We start from the raw sequence: 19794 nt of genomic DNA on the forward strand, positions 1-19794 counted from the left end.
GGTATGTTGAGCAAAAAAAAGTGGTATTAGGAAGGCATGCTCAAACCCGTACTGTGAAGGAGGAAAAGAATGGGAAAAAAACGTGACGTCTTTATTGTTCCGACCACCGCCAAACCGGAAGTGACGTAGGTTTAGATTAAGGCTAGACAATCGAAAAGAGGGGATGACTTTCGAAAATATCGGCAAAAAAAGCGACCCCCCCCTCCCTGTAGAAAAGTGCCCAGTTAAGGGTGTAGAAATTAATGTTTTTAACCAATTTTTCGGTATTTGTCGTCTGAAGGGTCAAGCTTCAAAATGATACTGATCTTGTGAAAATCTGTTGCCTCTGTTGAAAGTTTTAGGCAGACATGCAAACAGACATACATAGGTTTATATATTTGTAGCTCAAATTTTCGACTCAAACCAATTAAAATGCTTGCCCTATCTCTGAATACCCTTTATGAAAAATTTCAAATGTTTAGACCAGAAATTGTCTGAGTAATTTGGTAGAGACCGCAGAGGTCAAATTTTTAAAACTTTGACCCCTATTATGACCCCTCAACATTTGTCGCTCGCCGCATGTAGATTAGTCTTTTTCCTATAATAAAAGCGACACTAAGTCTGGCGGTATTTTCTGTCTATCGGCAGAAATGTCCGAAAGCAATCAGCTTTGATCAATGTGGAAATATTTTCCATATATCAAACAATTGCTATTCAATTTGGACAAGGGGAGCTGGTCCCCCCCTCCCACCAACATCTCGGTAAAATGAAAATAAAAACGGCGTTCCCGCAGTAAATGAAATACTATCCCGCAGTCAAAGTTGACCTCATTAAGTCATTAAAACGTGCACCTGCAAAATCTAAGTAAAGTTAAATAAATTCAAACGTGTTTCCGTTAGCATCTCGCAGTGGCCCAATGGTTAAAACCGTCGCACTCTTTTTTTTTTTTCTTTTTTTTTTCACACTTTAATTTCCAACTTTGCCTCAAGGGTTCAGGTTCGATCCTCATACTTACCTACCAAAACATTTTTTTTTTATTTTAACCCCCCCCCCCCGAAGTTTCCACACACACACACCTCCAAACACCCGGGCAACGTCGGGTACCCCTCGCTAGTGTCTAATAAAAAAAAATGTTGATGTGATATAATAATAAACATATATAAAGGTTTTTCTCAATATATAATATTTAATAAACTAAGCAAGTGTTGTGATAATAAACATTATGTAATCTAGTAGATCGTGTCTAATATTCATAAGTTTTCCTTTTTTTTTTTTTTTTTTTTTTTTCAGGTCCTAAATAAGATTGAATGTCCAGAATTGTCTGCAGATAATTTGCTGTTGACCACAGAAAATAAACTAATGAAAGAGTAAGTTGCATTGTTTGTATAATTGTACTGAATTGTTTTTTCTTTTATGCTTTAGTTTGACAAGTTATTTTTATCGTGAAATCTTCTAATGTCTACGGAGAGAACTTGAATGCCTACTAGACACCATCCTCAGGGATCTTTGGTTTCTCTGTGTATAGGGCTTTGTCATGAGGATACTTCCTATTACAAGTACCCCCTGACCAAATATTAAAAAAAAAATAAATAAATGGTTTGTTGTCTCCTGTGCTGCAGATGGGGAGACTCCCCTTTTTTAATAGACTAGCTTCTATGCTCAGTGTTGCCCGGGTGTTTAGACGTGTGTGTTGAGCAAAATAAAATGTACTGCGAAGGAGAAAAAGAACATGAAAAAAATGTCTTTGCTCTTGCGCCCATCGACAAACCAAAAGTGACGAATGTTTAAATTAAGGTTAGTCAATCGAAAACAGAGGATGACTTCTAAAAATATGGGCGAAAAAAGTAGAAAAGTGCCCAGTTGAGGGTGAAGGAATTAATGTTTTTAGCCAATTTTTCGATATTTGTCGTCCGAAGGGTTGAGCTTCAAAACTATACCGATCTCATAAAAATCTGTTGCCTCTGAAAGTTTTAGGCAGACATACATACATACATTTAAACTGACAGGTGAGATTTATATTATAGACAAGGGGGTGTTTGGAGCTGTGTATGTAGGAGAGGGTGACCCTGTTTTACTATTATTAAAAAAACACGATGTTAAAATATTGGGGAAACCAAAACAAAGCAAAACCGCAAACAAACGTAGGAAAAAAAAAATGGTGTGTAAAAGAGGGAAAAAAGTTTAGGTAGGAAGACAAGCTCTAACCTGAAGCATCGAGGCTAAGGCTGAAAAAAAAATGCCTAACACGTTACCTCTACGCCAAAGAGACACACAATTGAGAACGGATAAAATTAACCCTTTAAAAACGCTTGCAGGTGGTTAAAACTAACGTCAACTTTTTCTAGGTCAAACATGACGTCCTTGTGTAACCACGATGTGTGCCTCCCTCGTCAGATCGCCGACTCCCAATGCCGTGTACCGTGGATTTTTCGTTCATGGCTGGATCGTCATTTTCTCGCTGAATATGAACAAAGGAAAAACACAAACGCCAATGTTCATATATAAATTGACTGTTGGACTTGTGTGTGTGTGTCTTCTCCCCGTTCTATTGATGTTACATTCGTCTATCTCTGTTTCACAGTCAACTCTAGAATTGTCCACGTCTCTATTTCACAGTCAGCTATATAACTGTCCAACTTCCATCCGCCATCTAAGGTATCTGTTTTTCTCTCACCCGCATCACTCTGGCTACCAGAAGCTGCCCTTTCCTGTTTTACCAGTAGGTCTCTATTGTTATTGTTTGCTATATCCTATCTATTGTTGATTGTAGGATATTTCCGATTTCTTTGTTTATTCTAAGCTATTTTCTCTTCCCTTGTCTATCCCTCCCCCCTCTCAGCACTTAGTGGCTCAAATCCACCCTAGGACCACTTCACACACCTCCCATGCCCAACTTGTCATTTATTACATAAATTACAAAAATACAAAATCATATCAACATAAATTAAATAAAATTCATACATATTACATGAATAATGAAACACCAGAAATATTTCTTTCACTTAAAAAAAAAAAAACAGAAACAAGAAAAAACAGAAATTTGGCGTATCGTTTCCAACCCAGGACCACAGGTGATCACCTAACTCTCCCGGTATTCCAGGGGTATTTGAACACCCTTAAAAGACAACTCTTCAAAGCAATTCCTTTTTTGACTGGCTTCAGACAACTGGTACAGTTTTTCATACCAGAGAGGGAAAATCAACCTTGCCCCTCCATCGAGGTAGAAAAAAACGAGGAATTTTAACCACCTCCAAAATAAAAGGCATTCCGCCATTTTGCCCCACTCTCCCAAAAATAAACAGGAGGAAGGAATTTTAACCACCTCCAAAATAACAAGTATTCTGCCATTTCGCCCCAACCTCATAAAAATAAAAATAGAATTACGAGGAATTTTAATCACCTCAATTGTAACACGTATAGTGCCACTCTCCTCTCTCCCTTTCTCCCCCCACCTAAAAAAATAAATCGGAGGATTTTTTTTTTTTTTTTTTTTTTTTTTTTTTTTTTTTGACACCTCCTACTGGAAAAACCTTGAACCTGTCTGGTCTCTCGCCATTTTTTCAATAAGGACAATCTTATACATTTTACTTAAATAACACTTGCAACATTATTTAAAAAAAAAACAAGTAACATTTTAACAAAACAAAATTGCTTCACTACTGTTTCTGTTTTCAACAACACTAAAACAATATAATTCAACACAATAAAACCTAACCTGAAAAAAATTGCATTTGACAATTATAAGTCTTTTTTTTTTTTTTTCATTTCTTGTACTAATTGATCAAGAAGTCTCTGTGCAATTTTACAAGCATGAAACATATGTAATATTCATCGTTAGAAATACATAAAAATTCATGTAAGCAGTTCTTTTTTTTCTTTTTTTCTTGCATGACCAAAATGTTTTTCTTTAAAATCAAGATAAGTCTCTTTTTTGTCTCCTATTCTTTTTAACAACAATTAAAATATAAAGTTTGTATGCATGTGTACAGAAAAATTTGTTTAAACAGTCTCCATTTTTTTTTCTTTCTATAAACAACAATTTTAATATAAAGAAATTTTCTTTATGACCGTCTATTTTTTTCTTTTTTTTATCTTTTTTTCCTTTAAGTGAAGGGCGTTCTTCTCTCTTCCACTCTGCACAGATCATCGGCCTGCATCTACTAATTCCCCCCCCCCCCGTGAATCGTGAACAGTAGTAAAAAATAACATTAAAATTCTAAAATTCTTGACTGACCTTATTGCAATCATTCATCGCATCAACTTTGATCTTCGTCAGTAACTCAAAGATTGAACTTTCATTTATCCACGTTCTCGACGTATGTTAAATACACCACTCTCTAAATACAGTTCCTCAATGGTTCTTCATCTGCCTCCGAACTGATGTACTCCATGTGCCAGTGCCAGTGTGTCATATCCCTAACTATCTGAATTTCTGGACGCTTCTTTTCCTGCATCCCACAAAAACTCATGCTCCATTTTACACCAACAACCTGGCCAAGTCGAATCACCATGACTTAATTTCTTTCTAACAATCGCCCCTATCACCTAGCACGCGACGTAAGAAAAATCCCCGTTCCCACAAGACGAAGTTCTTAGGAAATTCCTTAAATCGAACATCTCTCTCATAAAACGTGTTATGCTGCTAGAAGTCCTCGTAAACCGTGAGTGAAAAGACGGGAGAACGCTGCATTGCCACAAATATAGAAGACCTCTACATGGACAAAAATTGAAATGTTTAGCAATTCCTATCCTAGGCTTACATTTCCACAAAGTAACAAAATGACGCACGGGCATGTTTTCCGATGCCACTTTAACACTGAGTGAACGCAATCCGTGCATCAGGAGTTGATGCATGTGGCCACATCTCGCGTTCCTAGTCGACACGTGAGGAGAAAAGCCTTCACAATGTGTGAATTGCTCCCCTCACTTTTAAAATCCTTAAATACAAATCACTATCTACTATCAAAATTTCCCGAAATAATTATCACCTCTTAGGCTCCACTTATTCATGGGAGATCTCCACACTAGCATGTCTGGCAAAAATCTGTGGCCTGTATCGAAAGTTTTTACGAGACATACAAAACACACACAAACATTTTCACTTTTATATATATATACTAGCGAGGGGTACCCGGCGTTGCCCGGGTGTTTGGATGTGTGTGTGGTTTTGGATAAATCAAAACTCCGGGGAGGGTGTTAAGTAAAAAAAAAAAAAAAAAAAAAAAAAAAAAGTGTTGGTAGGTAAGTATGAGGATCGAACCCTTGAGACAAAGTTGGAAATTAGTGAAAAAAATGAATGTAACGTTAACCATTGGGCCACCGCGAGATGCTAACTGAAAGAAGTTTGAATTTATTTAATTACTTGGATTTTGCAGGTGCATGTTTTAATGACTTAATGAGGTGAGCTTTTGACTGCGGGGTATCATTTAGTGCGGAACGCTTTCTTTTTTTTCCTCAAGATGTTGGGGGTAGGGGGAAACAGCTCCACTTGTCGAAATTGAATAGCAATTAAGGAAATAATATTTCCACATTGAGTAAAGCTCATTGCTTTCGGACATTTCCGGCGATCGCGACAAAATTAGTGTCACTTTTATTATAGAAAAAAGCTTAACCCACATGTGTCGAGCGACAAATGTTGAATATTTATCTTTCTGAAGTCGAGCAAATTAAATAGACAGGCGAGCTCCATTGTTAACTCGGAGATATTATGATTTATGTGATATAAAAAGTTTTAAGAAGTTGTGAACCGACTGACTGCTTCTCTGAAAAAAAGCCTTTTTTGGACATACACAAAAAGCGAACATACATTTTTGCTTTTATATATATATATATATATAGAAGACCCGGCGTTGCCCTGGTGTTTGGAGGTGTGTGTGTTGGGGGGGGGGGTAGATCAAAACGACCCTGTTTAAAAAAAAAAAAAAACAAAAAAAAAAAAACGTTGGCCGGGTGTTTGAAAGTGTAAAAGAAAAATAAGTTTTAGTAGAAAGGTAGGCTTGAACCCTGAACCTTTGACGTGGAAAGGAAATGGGGAAAAAACAAACCCTGCGACCTAACTATCTTGACCACGGGAATAGATGAATTAATAAGTGTGTTAAGTTGACATTTATAAAGCGAAATTAACAGGTGCGACAACGTTAAGTCGTGTGGTGTGTGACCTAATTTTGCGCTGGAAGCCAGTTTGTTTTCCCCGCTATGCGGCGATCCAAAAATATCTCGAAAATAGCTTGTTAAATTTTTTAAAAAAGTTTTGGTAGGTGAATATGAGGATTGAACTCAAAGCCTTGGGGCAAAGTTGGAAATTAAAGTGTGAAAAAAAAACGTACAACGTTAACAATTGGGCCACCATGATATACTAATGGAAACGCGTTTGAATTTATTTAGTTACTTAGATTTGGCAGGTGCACGTTTTAATGACTTAATGAGGTCAACTTTCACTGCAGGGTATTTCATTTACTGCGAGAACGCTTGTGTTTTTATTTTCCCAAGATGTTTGGGGGGGTGGCCAACTCCCCTTGTCCAAATTGAATATTAATTGTCTGATATAAGGAAAATATTTCCACATTGATCAAAGCTGATTGCTTTTGGACATTTCCGGTGATCGCCACCGGAAAAATATCACCAGAATTAGTGTCGCTTTTATTATATGAAAAGGCCTAATCCACATGAATATTTATCTTCCTGAAGTCGAGCAAATTAAATAGACAGGCGAGCTCCGTTAACTCTGAGATATTATGATTTATATGTGATATACAAAGTTTTAAGAAGTTGTGAGTCGACCGACTGCTTCTCGGAAAAAAGCCTTTCTTGGACATACACAAAAAGCGAACATACATACACAAATTTTCGCTTTTATATATAGACTAGCGGGGGGTACCCAGCGTTGCCCGGGTGTTTGAAGGTGTGTGTGTTGAGGGGGGGAGAAGGTAGATCAAAACAACCCTGTTTTTAAAAAAAAAAAAAAAAAAAAAAACAACGTTGGAGGTGTAAAAGAAAAGAAAAAAGTCTTAGTAGGAAGGTAGGCTGGAAACCTCGAAGCTGTGACGTGAAGGTGGAAACGAAATGGGGAAAAAAAACCCGCGACCTAACCATCTCTACTATGGGAATAGATTAATTGATATGTGTATTAAGTTGACGTTTATAAAGCGAAATTAACAGGTGCGACAACGTTAAGTCGCGTGATGTTTGACCTAGTTTTGCGCTGGAAGCCAGTTTCTGTTTTCCCCGCTACGCGGCGATCAAAAAATCTCGAAAATAGCTTGTAAAAGTCGGGTAAATTAAAGATAGCTGCGACCCGAGTTCCTTAGTCGTAGATATTATTATTTAGACGGCATATAAAGTTTTAAGAAGGAGCAAGCCAAACGAGAATCACGGCCAAAAAAGCCTTTTGTAGACATACAACAAAAAGCGAACACACATACATACACACATTTTCGCTTTTATATATATATATATATAGATAGATGGCAGCTTATAATAAAAACTAAAAAGCAAGTGACCATGAGGAATCGTATATAAAAATATGGAGAAAAACAAAAGTAAAAACTTGTAATCCAACTCCCATGGTAACAAACTGTTTATATACCAGGTAGGAAAAGGCAAACAGTGTAAACCTTCTAGTCTCAGGAAGTGGCACCAGGGTCAGCCATTAGACTTTGATAACAGAGGTATTGGCCCCCAATCTCTATCTTTTTTAGCAACAAAAAATTAATAAAATCTTAATAAAAAATTAATAAAAGCTCAAAATAAGCTGTTGCTGTTTTGCTACTCTTACTCAAAGTTTGGAAAGTGGAGCAAAACAACAAATCAAATCCTAGCCGAGAAAATAAGAGGCCAACATCCTTGAAGAGGAAAAAAATGTACCGACTGCCCACTAAGATTGAATACTCCTGATGAATTTCATTTCCATTGTGAATACATCTGTATGCTTTTACTGCACAGATCATCGGTATGGCCTTAAAATGCATACCGTGGTGAGACCCCATTTGTGAGCCGTAAGGAATGTGCAGTTACCCTTTTGTTTCCAAATTCACTTTGTCTGGACATCTGGTGTTACCAGATCAGGCTGTCTGACCAGAAGTACACCAAACATTGATGTTATTGTTTTTCCTTTCCTTTTGTAAAACTCGATCATGTTCTACAAAGTCAAAAACAACCAAACACAATAAAAGGAACTGAAGCACAAAAGCTTTTTCCAAAATTGCTGGATTCAGCATAAATTAACCCAGAAATGGGTGATATACTGTAAAAATATTTAATGTCTAAACTAATTTATAACCATTCTTTAAACAGTACTAGTTTATAATATTTTATGTTAATTTTCATCTTAACTTGGCTTTTATTTGCGTTTTTGTTAGCATAAAGAATTGTATTTGAAATGTTGTACACAAAAATCAGCTATTTAGTATTTTAAAGCAATGGATGATCTATTTAAGTTAAATGGAGGAATGCTATGGAAAGTAAATGTCTGAGAGTGAATGTTACCAAGACCAAAGTAATGATCAGTATTATTGGAAATCACAAAAAGGGAAAGTTCCTCTACTTAATTTGTTGAAAGGGAATTGGGTGTGTTAGGACAGTAACCTGGTCAAAGGGAAATGCCTTTTTCTGTAAAGGCAAAGTTTCCTCCCCTGCTTTAACTTTGAGATAACAGTTATCATGTCTTCACGAAAGAACAACACTAGCCCACATGCCAGTAGCCATCTTGGGAGAGCGGGACGTGTAGGCAATCGGACTAAAACTAAATTATATGAATAGGCTTAAGAATCTTTTCCCACTTACTGTATGAATTAAGTTTTATTTATAAATCATACCAGAGTGCAATTGTGTTTCGTGTTTTTTTTTTAACATGTAAGCATTGGTTAAACAAGCAGTACATTGGAATTACTTTTAGGCTAAGAGAGGATAATGAGTTGATGTGCAAGAAGTGTAAAAGACATTGGAAATGAATGAGAACTCTGATGTGGGGAAAGGATATCCACATGTTGAAGCTGTAGAGCTATTATTTTTTTTTATTTTTTTATTTTTATTTTTTTTTTTTTTTTACACTTACACCCCAAAACAAGGTACAATGCCATTTTGATGAAATTTACATGGGTACCATGTTGGGAGTTGGGCAATGAGATGTCTGTTCACATTACACTTGAACTTTTGCGTGTCAGTACAGTCACAGAAGCAGAAACCTGGCAAGGAATTACAAAGGCTAGTAATTTGAGGGAAGAAGTTCTCTGAGTTGAAGGCTTCCAGCATTTAGGGATCTCTACAGTGTAGAGCTTGTCAGGTTTGTTGTTGATAGCTACATCGTGAGGGTACGAAAGCTTTGAGTTCATTAGAGCAGATTCCATAAAAATACTATTAAAACAGAAAGGATTGGAGTGCAGGACCTATCCGGTTGGTGACTCGTGTTTGAATCCTGTCTAAGAGCGAGAGATTAGTGGCAGCTGCATCAGCCCTGATGTGGCAACAATACTCTCTACATGGGCAAATTGTCATTTTGTAGGGGTACAGGCTACTCTCCTGTGTGAGTTGCCACCTAGGAGCACAGGATGGAGCAGGTTCTAGTGTGATTGTTAGAGGCGTCAATAGAGTAGGTTCAGGGATCTTCTGTCATTATTAATAAGTTAAATGGAGGAATTCTATGGAAAGTAAATGTCTGAGAGTGAATGTTACCAAGACCAAAGTAATAGTCAGTACTCTTGGAAATCACAAAAAGGGGAAGTTCCTCTACTTAATTTCGACCAAGCGGAGATTAAGTTGAACATAGCCAGTGGCTTGCTATACTGTTGCATGTAATGTTATATTAACCCAATCCCTCCACCAAAGTCTGGATTCCTTGTACTAGTAAATAAATTTTGCTGCATCTTCATTATTCGAGTTGGCTCTGTCGGTGGGGCATTAGAATATGCCGACTGCCCCCCTGCAGAGGGTAAAAGTCCCTCAATGGGGGTTCTGGATACGACCTTAAACTATATCCAGTGGTGAGGCCCCAGCTTGTGGGCTTTGGGGAGTGTGGAGCCACCCTTTAATTACCATTGCTCCCAGGTCCACTCTGACCCGGAGTGGAAGTACCTGTTAGGGTCCCAACTATGTGTTGAATAGAAACCGACGTGAAAACAACAAATATATTCTATTAAAAAAATTTTTCTTCAAAATCTTTGGATTCGGCATTAAATAACCCGAAAAGGGTTGATATGCCGTAAAACAAAAACAACCAACCAACCAATCGTTATTCGAACAAAATTCGAAAATCGAAAAACTTAATTTCAAGTAAAACCACTGTACTTAATTGTCATGTTGCAGTAAGGAACATATCCAAAAAATATGAAAAACAATAAGGTATAAAAGTATTAATATAAACAATTTTTGAAGACAATTAGTGAAAATTGAGTTTTGATAATTTTGCTTAAGATTTTCAGTTTTCTCAAAATAATTACCTCCCTTTTTACGATTCGAGCTCTCCTGTTTATTTTATTAGCAAAATTCAATTTTTGCTAATTGTTTTCGAAAACTATTTTCACTAGTAATTAATTTTCTACCTTACTGTCTTTTTGTAATTTTTGGATATGTTCATTATTGCGACATGGCAATTAAGTAGCTGTCATTAGTTTTACTTAAAGTTCAGTATTTTGGATTTCGCTCTAATAATGAAGAAGCACCTACATTTTTAAATATGGAAAAAAGAAAAAAACACTGCACAAACAGGAAACATGAATTGTAAATTTTTCTCTTTTCTTCATTCTTTAGTGTCCATCAGTTACGAGTTCATTCGCTTTTTACTTTGGCAAACATAATATCAGCCCTGGATGTGGAAGCCATTGGAGGTTCTCAAAGGCTTTATGATATCTGGCAAGGTCTTGTGAAACTGGGATACTTGCATACTGGTATGTATGTTTTTTATTTTTTTTATTTTTATTTTTTTCTGATTACACTTAACTGTTCAGATATTAAAGATGCCGGATATTTTGCATATATACAAATTATGTAAGAATGATACGATAAGATGTTTAATGTAAGTCTTAAAAAAGTGAATAAAATTAAATCTGAACAATTATGGGGGGGGGGTATGTGAAGAGTAAATGATTGTAGGCCTCATTCTAAGTAAAGTGGGGTAATTTAATTTGAAAACTTAGTTATCAAAAAAAAAAAAAAAGCTAATTTTGTATACTGACCTTTTTCAGGTGGTGATGTTGACCTTGAATATGTTGAAGCTGCCAGTAATGCTCTACGGGCTGTTGTTCAGAAAATTGCAGAAAGCAAAACAACAAAGGTGAGTGATTACTTTGTAACACTGAAACATAGGTAGGCATTGCATAGCATGGCTCTCTGACGTTGTTTGGGCATATGGATAACAGAATAGTTAAATTTTTTTTTTTTTTCTTTTTACCATTTTTCTCTGTATAAAACATTATCTAATCTATGTGTAAGCGAAAATGTATGTATGTATATACGCTTTTCCTCGATGTCCACAAAAGGTTTCTTTCAGAGAAGCGCTTGCTCGGTTCACAACTTAAAACTTTTTATATCATCTATAAATTGTAATATCTCAGAGTTACCCATGGAGCTCGCCTGTCTATTTAATTTTATTGACTTTCAAACGTTAATTATTCGACATTTCCCGCATCGGCACGCGTTACATTCGGTTTTCAGTATAAAAAAAAGCGAAACTCGACTCTAATCACAAGCCGAACGACTTCGTCATATCAGACTGTAGCTTTCATTTCGCTCCTCCTAATAAACAGGGAGCGGGTTTTTAAAAACAAACTAACCGATTTATTGACCTCATTAAAAACTGTCCTGCACAAAATGCTAACTGCTGAATACCTATCGCCGTCACGTCAATCAAAAACGCGCACCTGTTTTTTTTTAACACTTTACTATTTTCCAACTGCGCGTCGTGAAGGCTTCGTTTTTTTTTCACGGGCACCTGTTTTTTTTTTTTTTTTTTTTTTTTTTTTCACATTTTCGGGTTTTTTTTCACATACCCCAAAAAACACCCGGGCAACGCTGGGTACCCCTCGCTAGTAATATATAAAAGGCTATATATCTGTCTCCATATTTTCAAACTCTATCTACTCCAAAACTAAAAGTTGTAGAACAGCACTAAGGGCCTCAAAGGATTGGAATTTTTACAAACTGTTCTTTGAGTCTTTTCCGGGGTCAAAATTGAAAAAATCGTTATGCATTTTGTACATTCATCTTAATTTATTTTTAATTTTTAATCAGTTTATATGCGTGTCACGGTACACTGGTAATGTCAACAGCTTTGAATGCTACAGTTTCGGTTTTGATTCTAACTGATGGCACCCAAATATTTTTTTTTTATTTTTTTTTTTATTTAATTTTTTTTTTTTATTTAATTTTTTTTTTTTATTTAATTTTTTTTTTTATTTAATTTTTTTTTTTTATTTAATTTTTTTTTTTTTTTTTTTTTTTTTAATTTTTTTTTTTCAACTTTTGAAATCATGACTACATGAAATCTGGACAAATATCATATTTAAGCGTATTTTACACCCGGGCAAAGCTGGACACCTCTCTGATAATATAGCCTTTTCTCAATTATTGTTTCTTAAAGAAACTTATTTGTACAAATGTATTTAATTAAAATAGAATCGAGTATTAACAAAATAATAACATAGAAATGTTAGTTATCTTGTTACCTAAGAAACAATTAAAAAAAACATTCTTCAAAAGAATGACCCAAATAATATCTTAAAGAACTTAAAAGAAAGCGAAAGGCGTATCAAATTCAAAAAATCAAACAAAATCACAAATATATTATGAATAATCAAATTCCGCATTTCTAAAAGTAAAAACTGTTGATTCCCGCAGGAGAGAGGACCGGCTAAGAATGAGTAAATACTCGGAAGGTTAAACATTAACAAAAATAAATTTTTTGTATCTTTTCTGCTTTATCCACTCTTATCAAGGTTTTCTTCCTTTAATCCAGAACAGAACAGGTGCTATGCTTTGATCCTGGCCCAAAGGATATGAAAGTGTATTTTAGTTAGCACCAAAGATTGATAAAAAAAAAAAAAATACACAGTGTTAACCTTCCCCATCTCCGGTTAATTTTGTTCCTAGTTACGCCCAAAAAGAATGAACATTACAAAAACAAAAATGTATTTATATTCTGTCCAAGATGATGCTGAAAAATAATATACCATCTTTGTGGATGTTTTGTATTTCTGACTTATAACTGGACACACACACACAACTGCTGCTCACATAGTAGTTTTGTTTTAATTGTTAAATTTTATGTATATGATGACTTATCCAAAACCTGCCATGCATGGAATCGTTAATAAAATTCACAATCTTTTCTGCAATCCAACCATATTTAGTATAACTCGACGCTTTTCAACCAGAGTACTGCCACTACAGTTCAGGCAGTTCCACAATTTCTAAATTAGAACAAATAAACAGAATGTTAAATTTTTTTTTTTTTTTTTTTTTTACACAGTGATCACCACTTATCAAGGCCCGGAAGCCACTCAGGGATAAGGGTTATTGCAAGTACATTACGTTAGTGTGAAGATTTGATGAAGTGTTTACTTAAGGGGGCGGTTCATTAGGAATTTGTTAACATTGGACTTGAAGACATCCAAGTTGTAGTCCGGTGGGAAGCAGGCAGACGGAACAGAGTTCCACAGGCGTGCAGTTCTAAGAAAGAAGCTTTGTTCATGGAATAAATTCAATTTTGAAAATCTATTTTATTACTATATGCATATTTAAAAACATTTATTGGTAAAATATACTAAATTTTACATAATTAAACTCGCTAGATTTGAAAAATTTGTCTTGCCACTGTTAGGTTTGTTTTTATATATTAATATACAGTCAATGCCAAAATCACACTAAACATCATAAGATTATTTTAATTTCATTTTATTATTTAAATGCTGATTTTTGCAGAAGATAACTCAATTATTGCATAGGGGTACCATGAGCCAGTGGAATGCTTTTATGGGGTTCTGCTCTAGCAAAAAGGTTAAAAAGCACTGGTATAACAAAATATCATACTTGTTATCAGTGCTATGCTAATCGTCTGATTTATTGTCATCTAATAATGCAATTCTGAATGGATTTGATGCATACTGGACTTCAACTCCCTCTGCCAGACTTTTATCTGTAAGGTTATCTGAAAGATAATGTCTATCAAAATAATCTCTAGACAATTTCTGAACTCAAGGGGGTCATCTCCGTCAGAATAAGGACATTGCAAAGAAAGAAAGGAAGGTTTCAGACGTCTTAACAATTTTGCACTGTGTTTATTAAACAAAAATAAAACTAAAAATATAACGAGCGAAAATAAGACTGTTGGAGATTCTTAAGTGGAACTTGGTGGACAAGTGAGACCTGCTACAGTGTATTTGTACCAAAATGGAATTAACCAAATTTTATCTTGAATTTATATTTTTTTTAGTTTTCAGATTTGATGTCTACAGAATCGCTTTCAATGTTTGAAACGATGCGGCATTGTCCACGCCAAGAAATCCGTGTTAATGCAGTTCGCATTCTATCGTCCATTGGAAGTGCACTTCTTTCCACGCAGGACTCCTATCAAGACCTAAAGGTTGAGTTTCCTTTTTTTTCTTACTCTCCATTCACCTTATTATGACTAGAAGTGATTAATTAAAAAAAAAAAATACTAATGAGTAACCACTTATTAAGGATACGAGTTTTCTGATGCTACTGAACGAGAATGTCTAAAGATACTGGCGTCTTGGCCTAAAACTTACCAAACATGGATGTTATAGTTTTTTTTTTTTTTCAGTTTGGAAAACTCAGCCATAATCTGCAAAACCAAAACAATTTTTCTCTAAAAAACAAAACGAAAAAAAAACGATAAATATTTATAGATATAAGAAACTTGAAGCATAAAAACTGATGAAAATGACTGAACCCGAAAGCGGTTAATATATCATAAAACAAACCAAACTCCGTAAATATAAAAAAATGCGAAGAATTTGAAGCATAAAACCTTTTTCCCAGTATTACTTGATTCAGCATTAAGTAACTTGAAAAGGGGTTGATATGCAGTAAAACAAACAATGGTATAAGTTAATGTGATGGATGGATATTCAATTGAATGACATATAATAGAAGATTAGAAATGGAAGAGAAAATGGAATGGATCTATGGGTTCATATTGCCAGCTCCTTCCTTTCCCCACCCAATTTTTTTTTTTTATCCTTTTAATCTTTTTTTATTTTTGGGTATCCTTTAAGATCAGGTTTCATAATTTGTATATTCATTTTTTTTGTGGAGTTATCCTCATCTTAGTTTTATGTATATTGTTTTGTAAATTGGATTTATAAGACCATAAAATCCATCCTTGATTGTCCTTTGGGGCCCATGGCACAGTGGTCAGGGGCATCGAGTCTACAGTTCCAAGTGAGCAGTGTCAGTAGATAGAGGTTTCGAAGCAGTCTAAAACGTGATAGAGTACAGTAATTACTGGGTTTACAATTACAAGACTCCGCATTCCTATCTTGTCGCGGTTAAGGAAGAAGGCCAGATGATGGGTAGGCTGAAACATGGTGAAACGAAAATAACTAAAGATAAAGTCTGAAAAAAAAACATTAATCTATAAACTTTTAATCTTATTGCCTCTTCTTTGCCTCAAACCTCCAATCACTTCGATTCGCGTTTTTGACTTTTGTGGGTTTTTTTTCTTCTTCTCTAGCCTATTGGTCTGGCACTGGTTGGCATGGCATCTCAAGACAAAGATCTCCATGTTGTTGCTGAAGCACTGGATGCTATTTTTGACATTTTTGCCGAGGATGATGTCAATTGTGTCATACATGAGATTGACCTTCTGAATCAACTCCGGGAAATAGTTTTGGCACTCAAACCTCAAGTAAGTATTTTCATCATGTTTGTATGTTGGTTATTCCTGTATCACTCAATGATTTGTGTGCACACGTGTGTGCGTGTGTTTTCTTTTTTTTTCTTTTCTTTTTTTTTAATCCTTCTGTGACTATGCTGGTATTTCATGGTGGTTGACCTAAGTATTACTAAAGTAATTTTTAATTATTTAAATTTATCTCCCTTGTTCCTTCAGACTGTTTTCAAAATTGCATTCCAAGACTATTGCTTGTAGTTTTGCCATTAAATTTGATGTAAGTAGCTCTTATTCCATCAGCCATGATATGGAAAAAGTCTGAATTAATTCGTTATTCCATTCTTAGAATCTCCCACACTGAGGAATGGACCTTCAATTTCCAGAAGACTAATTGTTACTCTGTAATTGTCTCCATTATTTTTGGAGTGGCACCCCTACAGATTTTGACAATGGATTATTCTTGACCTCCCTTCCGGTAACCAATTTCTGTTATCAAGCAGTCTGGACTCGAGACTCTGAGGGAGTCGGTCGTAACCTTACTTTGTCCCACTCAACCAATACATTTCTGTATTTTCTGTTTATATATATTTTGTTTCACTGTTTCCAAGTCTTCTCGTTTTTCTTTCAACAATTATGCTAGGGGTCCTTACAATCGGGATTTCTATGCAGTCATGGTTGACGGACTGAGAATAAGCTACCTCCATGGATTAACTCTTGAGTGCTGTTTAAAATTCTGTACAGATTTCAGAGTTAGATGAATTGCACCTTACTGACGGAGTTACATCGGCTGAAAGTTGTAAGAATAACATCCAAGATGAGAACAGATTATCAATCCTCATCTCCAATATTTGAAAAAAAAATGGGTTTTTTTCCTCGTATATTGAAAAGAAAATTTTTATATACTGTTCTCATTATTAGATTATTTCCTGGATCCTCAATTAAGAGAAAAAAAAAACATAGCAAAATTGTTCAGATAATTATTACATGTTAGCTTGTTAGTATCGTAATAAAATGGCACATACAGCAAGTGCTTGTCAAGAAGGCATCTTTGTTTTAGTGGAAACATAAACACCCAGCAAGGGACACAATTCTATATTGGTGCATACATAAAACAAGGGAAACAACTCTTATCAAGTGAGATAAATGAAATTTCAATATTGCTGGTGTCTTATGAAGACTATTGTTCTATTAAAATAAAAAAACTAAACTTATTAATATAACAAGTCTGTTATAATTTCAGATGAGGCTTTCATCTTTGGTGACAATCTGTAACCCGTTCTTTTCCTCTGATCAGTTCAGTTTGAATAGCATTCGTCACCATTATTTCCTCCTCATCAACAAGATTTGATGAGCTTGAAGTCCCTGTGCTTGTTAAGATAGTCGACAAATCGATTTTTTAAAAATATATTGTTTTAAACAAAAACAATGTTACGTACTTAATTGTCATGTAATACTTAATTGTCATGCTGAAAATAGTAATATATCCAAAAATTATGAAAATTCACGTAGAACTGCTACTGTGTTTTTAGTAAAAAAAAGAAAAAAAAAGTCTATTGTTATAAACAAAAAATATTACAACCATAACACAAGTAATCTTAAGATATTCTATTTGATGTTATGTCCCCTTGAATTCAGCCTCCTACCATCTACTTTATAACATCTAAGAAAAATGAGATTTTACACAATTTTCCATAAAAACTATTTTAACTATAAATAACTTTCTACTCAATGATTTTTTTTTTTCAAAATTTTTTTATTGTATTACAATGAACTATACATAACTTTCTACCGGATGAATTTTTGTTATTTTTAGATATAATACTATTTTACAATTAAGTATGTAATATTTTTTTTTTAGCTTAAAACGACATATTTAAAAAAAAAAATCTATCTGTCGATTGTATCTTAAAAACCACCAAATCTCTACCAGAGACCTGCTTGTTTTACAAAGGACTTTGCTAACTTCAGATGTCTGTAGCAGCCTATGTCTATACGTCAATGTCAAAATCAGGACAACTATAATATAAATTATAAGATGGATCATTAGTATTTCCAAATAAATACATGAATGCATTGTCTTGGTTAATGATTTGACAGAAAGATTCCAGAGTTAAACAAACATTTTTGACTTCGGCAAGATATGTCAGAATAAAATCAAAAGTTACACTGACAGAAACAGTGTGCAAATAACACTCAAGATGAGAACAGTAATCTAAATATTCCAAATAATTAAATCCGTTTCGTCACTCATAAATATGGGTTTTTGTTCAAAAACTAAAAAATTTTATTTTTCGTCTGTTTGTTTAAAATTGCAACTTCTTTTTTCTTATTTTTTTTTCTCTATCGTTAAACTACTTCATTCTTTTGCATTAAAAAATGAAGTCCTCTTATATTGGCAATGATGGTTGTAAAGTTTAAAAAAATAAAATAACTGGTTTTACTTATTATAAAATGAATTGTTCCAAAATCGAATTCTGTCATCTATTTGAGTAAAACAGTGTAATTTTAAATGCATTTAAAAACGTTTTATTAACGTGATGCATATTTAGATGGCATTGTTTCAGGAAGTATAGACAGAACATTTATTGTTTAAAATTTTTTAAAGAATATTTACCTAAGAATGACTTTTTTTCTTTTTTTTTTTTATATGGAAATAGCTCCACACAAAGTGTGTGAAGCCACTTGATTTAAAGAGCTATCAAGAAGAAAAGATGGTTATCGAAAAGAGAAAGGATGCCTATTGATTTTAGCCTTGAAAAGATCAACACTGTAGGTAGGAGGCAAACAGTCAGCATGATGACTTCCATATGCTTGCAGTTCTTGCAAAGAAGCTACTAGAATAGAAAGCTATATGAATGAGGGATCACAACAGCAAATTAATAGAAACCACTAGACCATAGACCAATAAATCAAACGAGTTGGAAAAATGGAAGCAGGGAATAGATCAGATAATTCTGAAGAACACATGCCGTAATAGTATTTATTTTAAAAAGACTGAGACTAGCAACATTACATCTATGAGAGGGGTTACAGAAAAAAAGAGTAGGGCCAATTAAATTACAGATATGTTTCTGAAACTTTTCTAGAATCTTCATTTTGAATGGAAATTCATTTACCCAAATATGAAAACAGTACTCCATAAATGGTCTGAGCTGCAAGTGTGTGAAAGTGTTGAATGATAGCCGGAACCGACTTTACAAGAAGCAGAAAGAGCAATGGATCTAATATATGAACTCCAAGAAAGATTTGATGAGAAAGAACGACCAAAAAGTTTGAGAGTTGATTTCTCCATAAGAGCAGAGCCATTTATGAGAATCCCTGGAAGAAAAGGGACACACTTATGAAAGACACAAGCTTTTTCTTATAGAAAACGAAACGTTAATGTTTTTATTAATACCATTAGCAGTAAATTATGCAGGTTGATGTAGAAAACGCCATTAAATTTCAATGGAGGTTTTTCTAGTAATAAATAATATTGTAATCTAGTGAACCAGTTTTTCTTTATAAATTCTTTCAATTTTTTATTTTTTTTTTATTTTCAGGCATCATCTTCACGAGAAGTGAGGCGTAAATTCAAAGATCCAGTAATCAGCACAGCTAAACTTAATTTGGTTCGGTTTATTCAGTACAAATCAAATGTAGCCACACAGCAACACACAGCTATGAGTTGCGACAAATAAAACCTTTATTAATTCAATTTTTGTTTAATGTTATTCAGTAGAAAGCTCTTAAATTGTTGTTTTCAATAGTTTTCCTGCATTCTTAGGGATGATCCTCTACTCTAAACCAAATTCAATTTATATATATATATATATATATATATATATATATATAAATTGGTTTATTTTTTATATATGGACTAGCGAGGGATACCCAGCGTTGCCCGGGTATTTGTAGGTGGGTGTGAAAAAAAACAGGTGCCTGTGAAAAAAAAACGAAGTCTTTACGACGCGCAGTTGGAAAATAGTAAA

At 34.4% G+C, this 19794-nt stretch overlaps 1 protein-coding gene across 1 annotated transcript in view; it reads left to right on the forward strand.

Annotated features, from left to right (window-relative positions):
* Positions 1 to 19520, forward strand: part of LOC145246693 (HEAT repeat-containing protein 3-like) — a 68667-nt gene extending 49147 nt beyond the window's left edge. Inside the window, exons 12-17 of the mRNA XM_080108416.1 lie at positions 1270 to 1346; positions 10723 to 10859; positions 11157 to 11245; positions 14402 to 14551; positions 15665 to 15838; positions 19366 to 19520. Coding sequence (XP_079964542.1) covers positions 1270 to 1346; positions 10723 to 10859; positions 11157 to 11245; positions 14402 to 14551; positions 15665 to 15838; positions 19366 to 19503 — 765 coding nt within the window. The 3' untranslated portion in view covers positions 19504 to 19520. The remainder of the gene's footprint in view (positions 1 to 1269; positions 1347 to 10722; positions 10860 to 11156; positions 11246 to 14401; positions 14552 to 15664; positions 15839 to 19365) is intronic.
* The last annotated feature ends 274 nt before the right edge of the window (positions 19521 to 19794 follow it).

The sequence above is a fragment of the Euprymna scolopes genome, chromosome 24 (assembly GCF_053919585.1).
Source record: "Euprymna scolopes isolate OS-2025 chromosome 24, ASM5391958v1, whole genome shotgun sequence".
NCBI lineage: Eukaryota > Metazoa > Mollusca > Cephalopoda > Sepiida > Sepiolidae > Euprymna > Euprymna scolopes.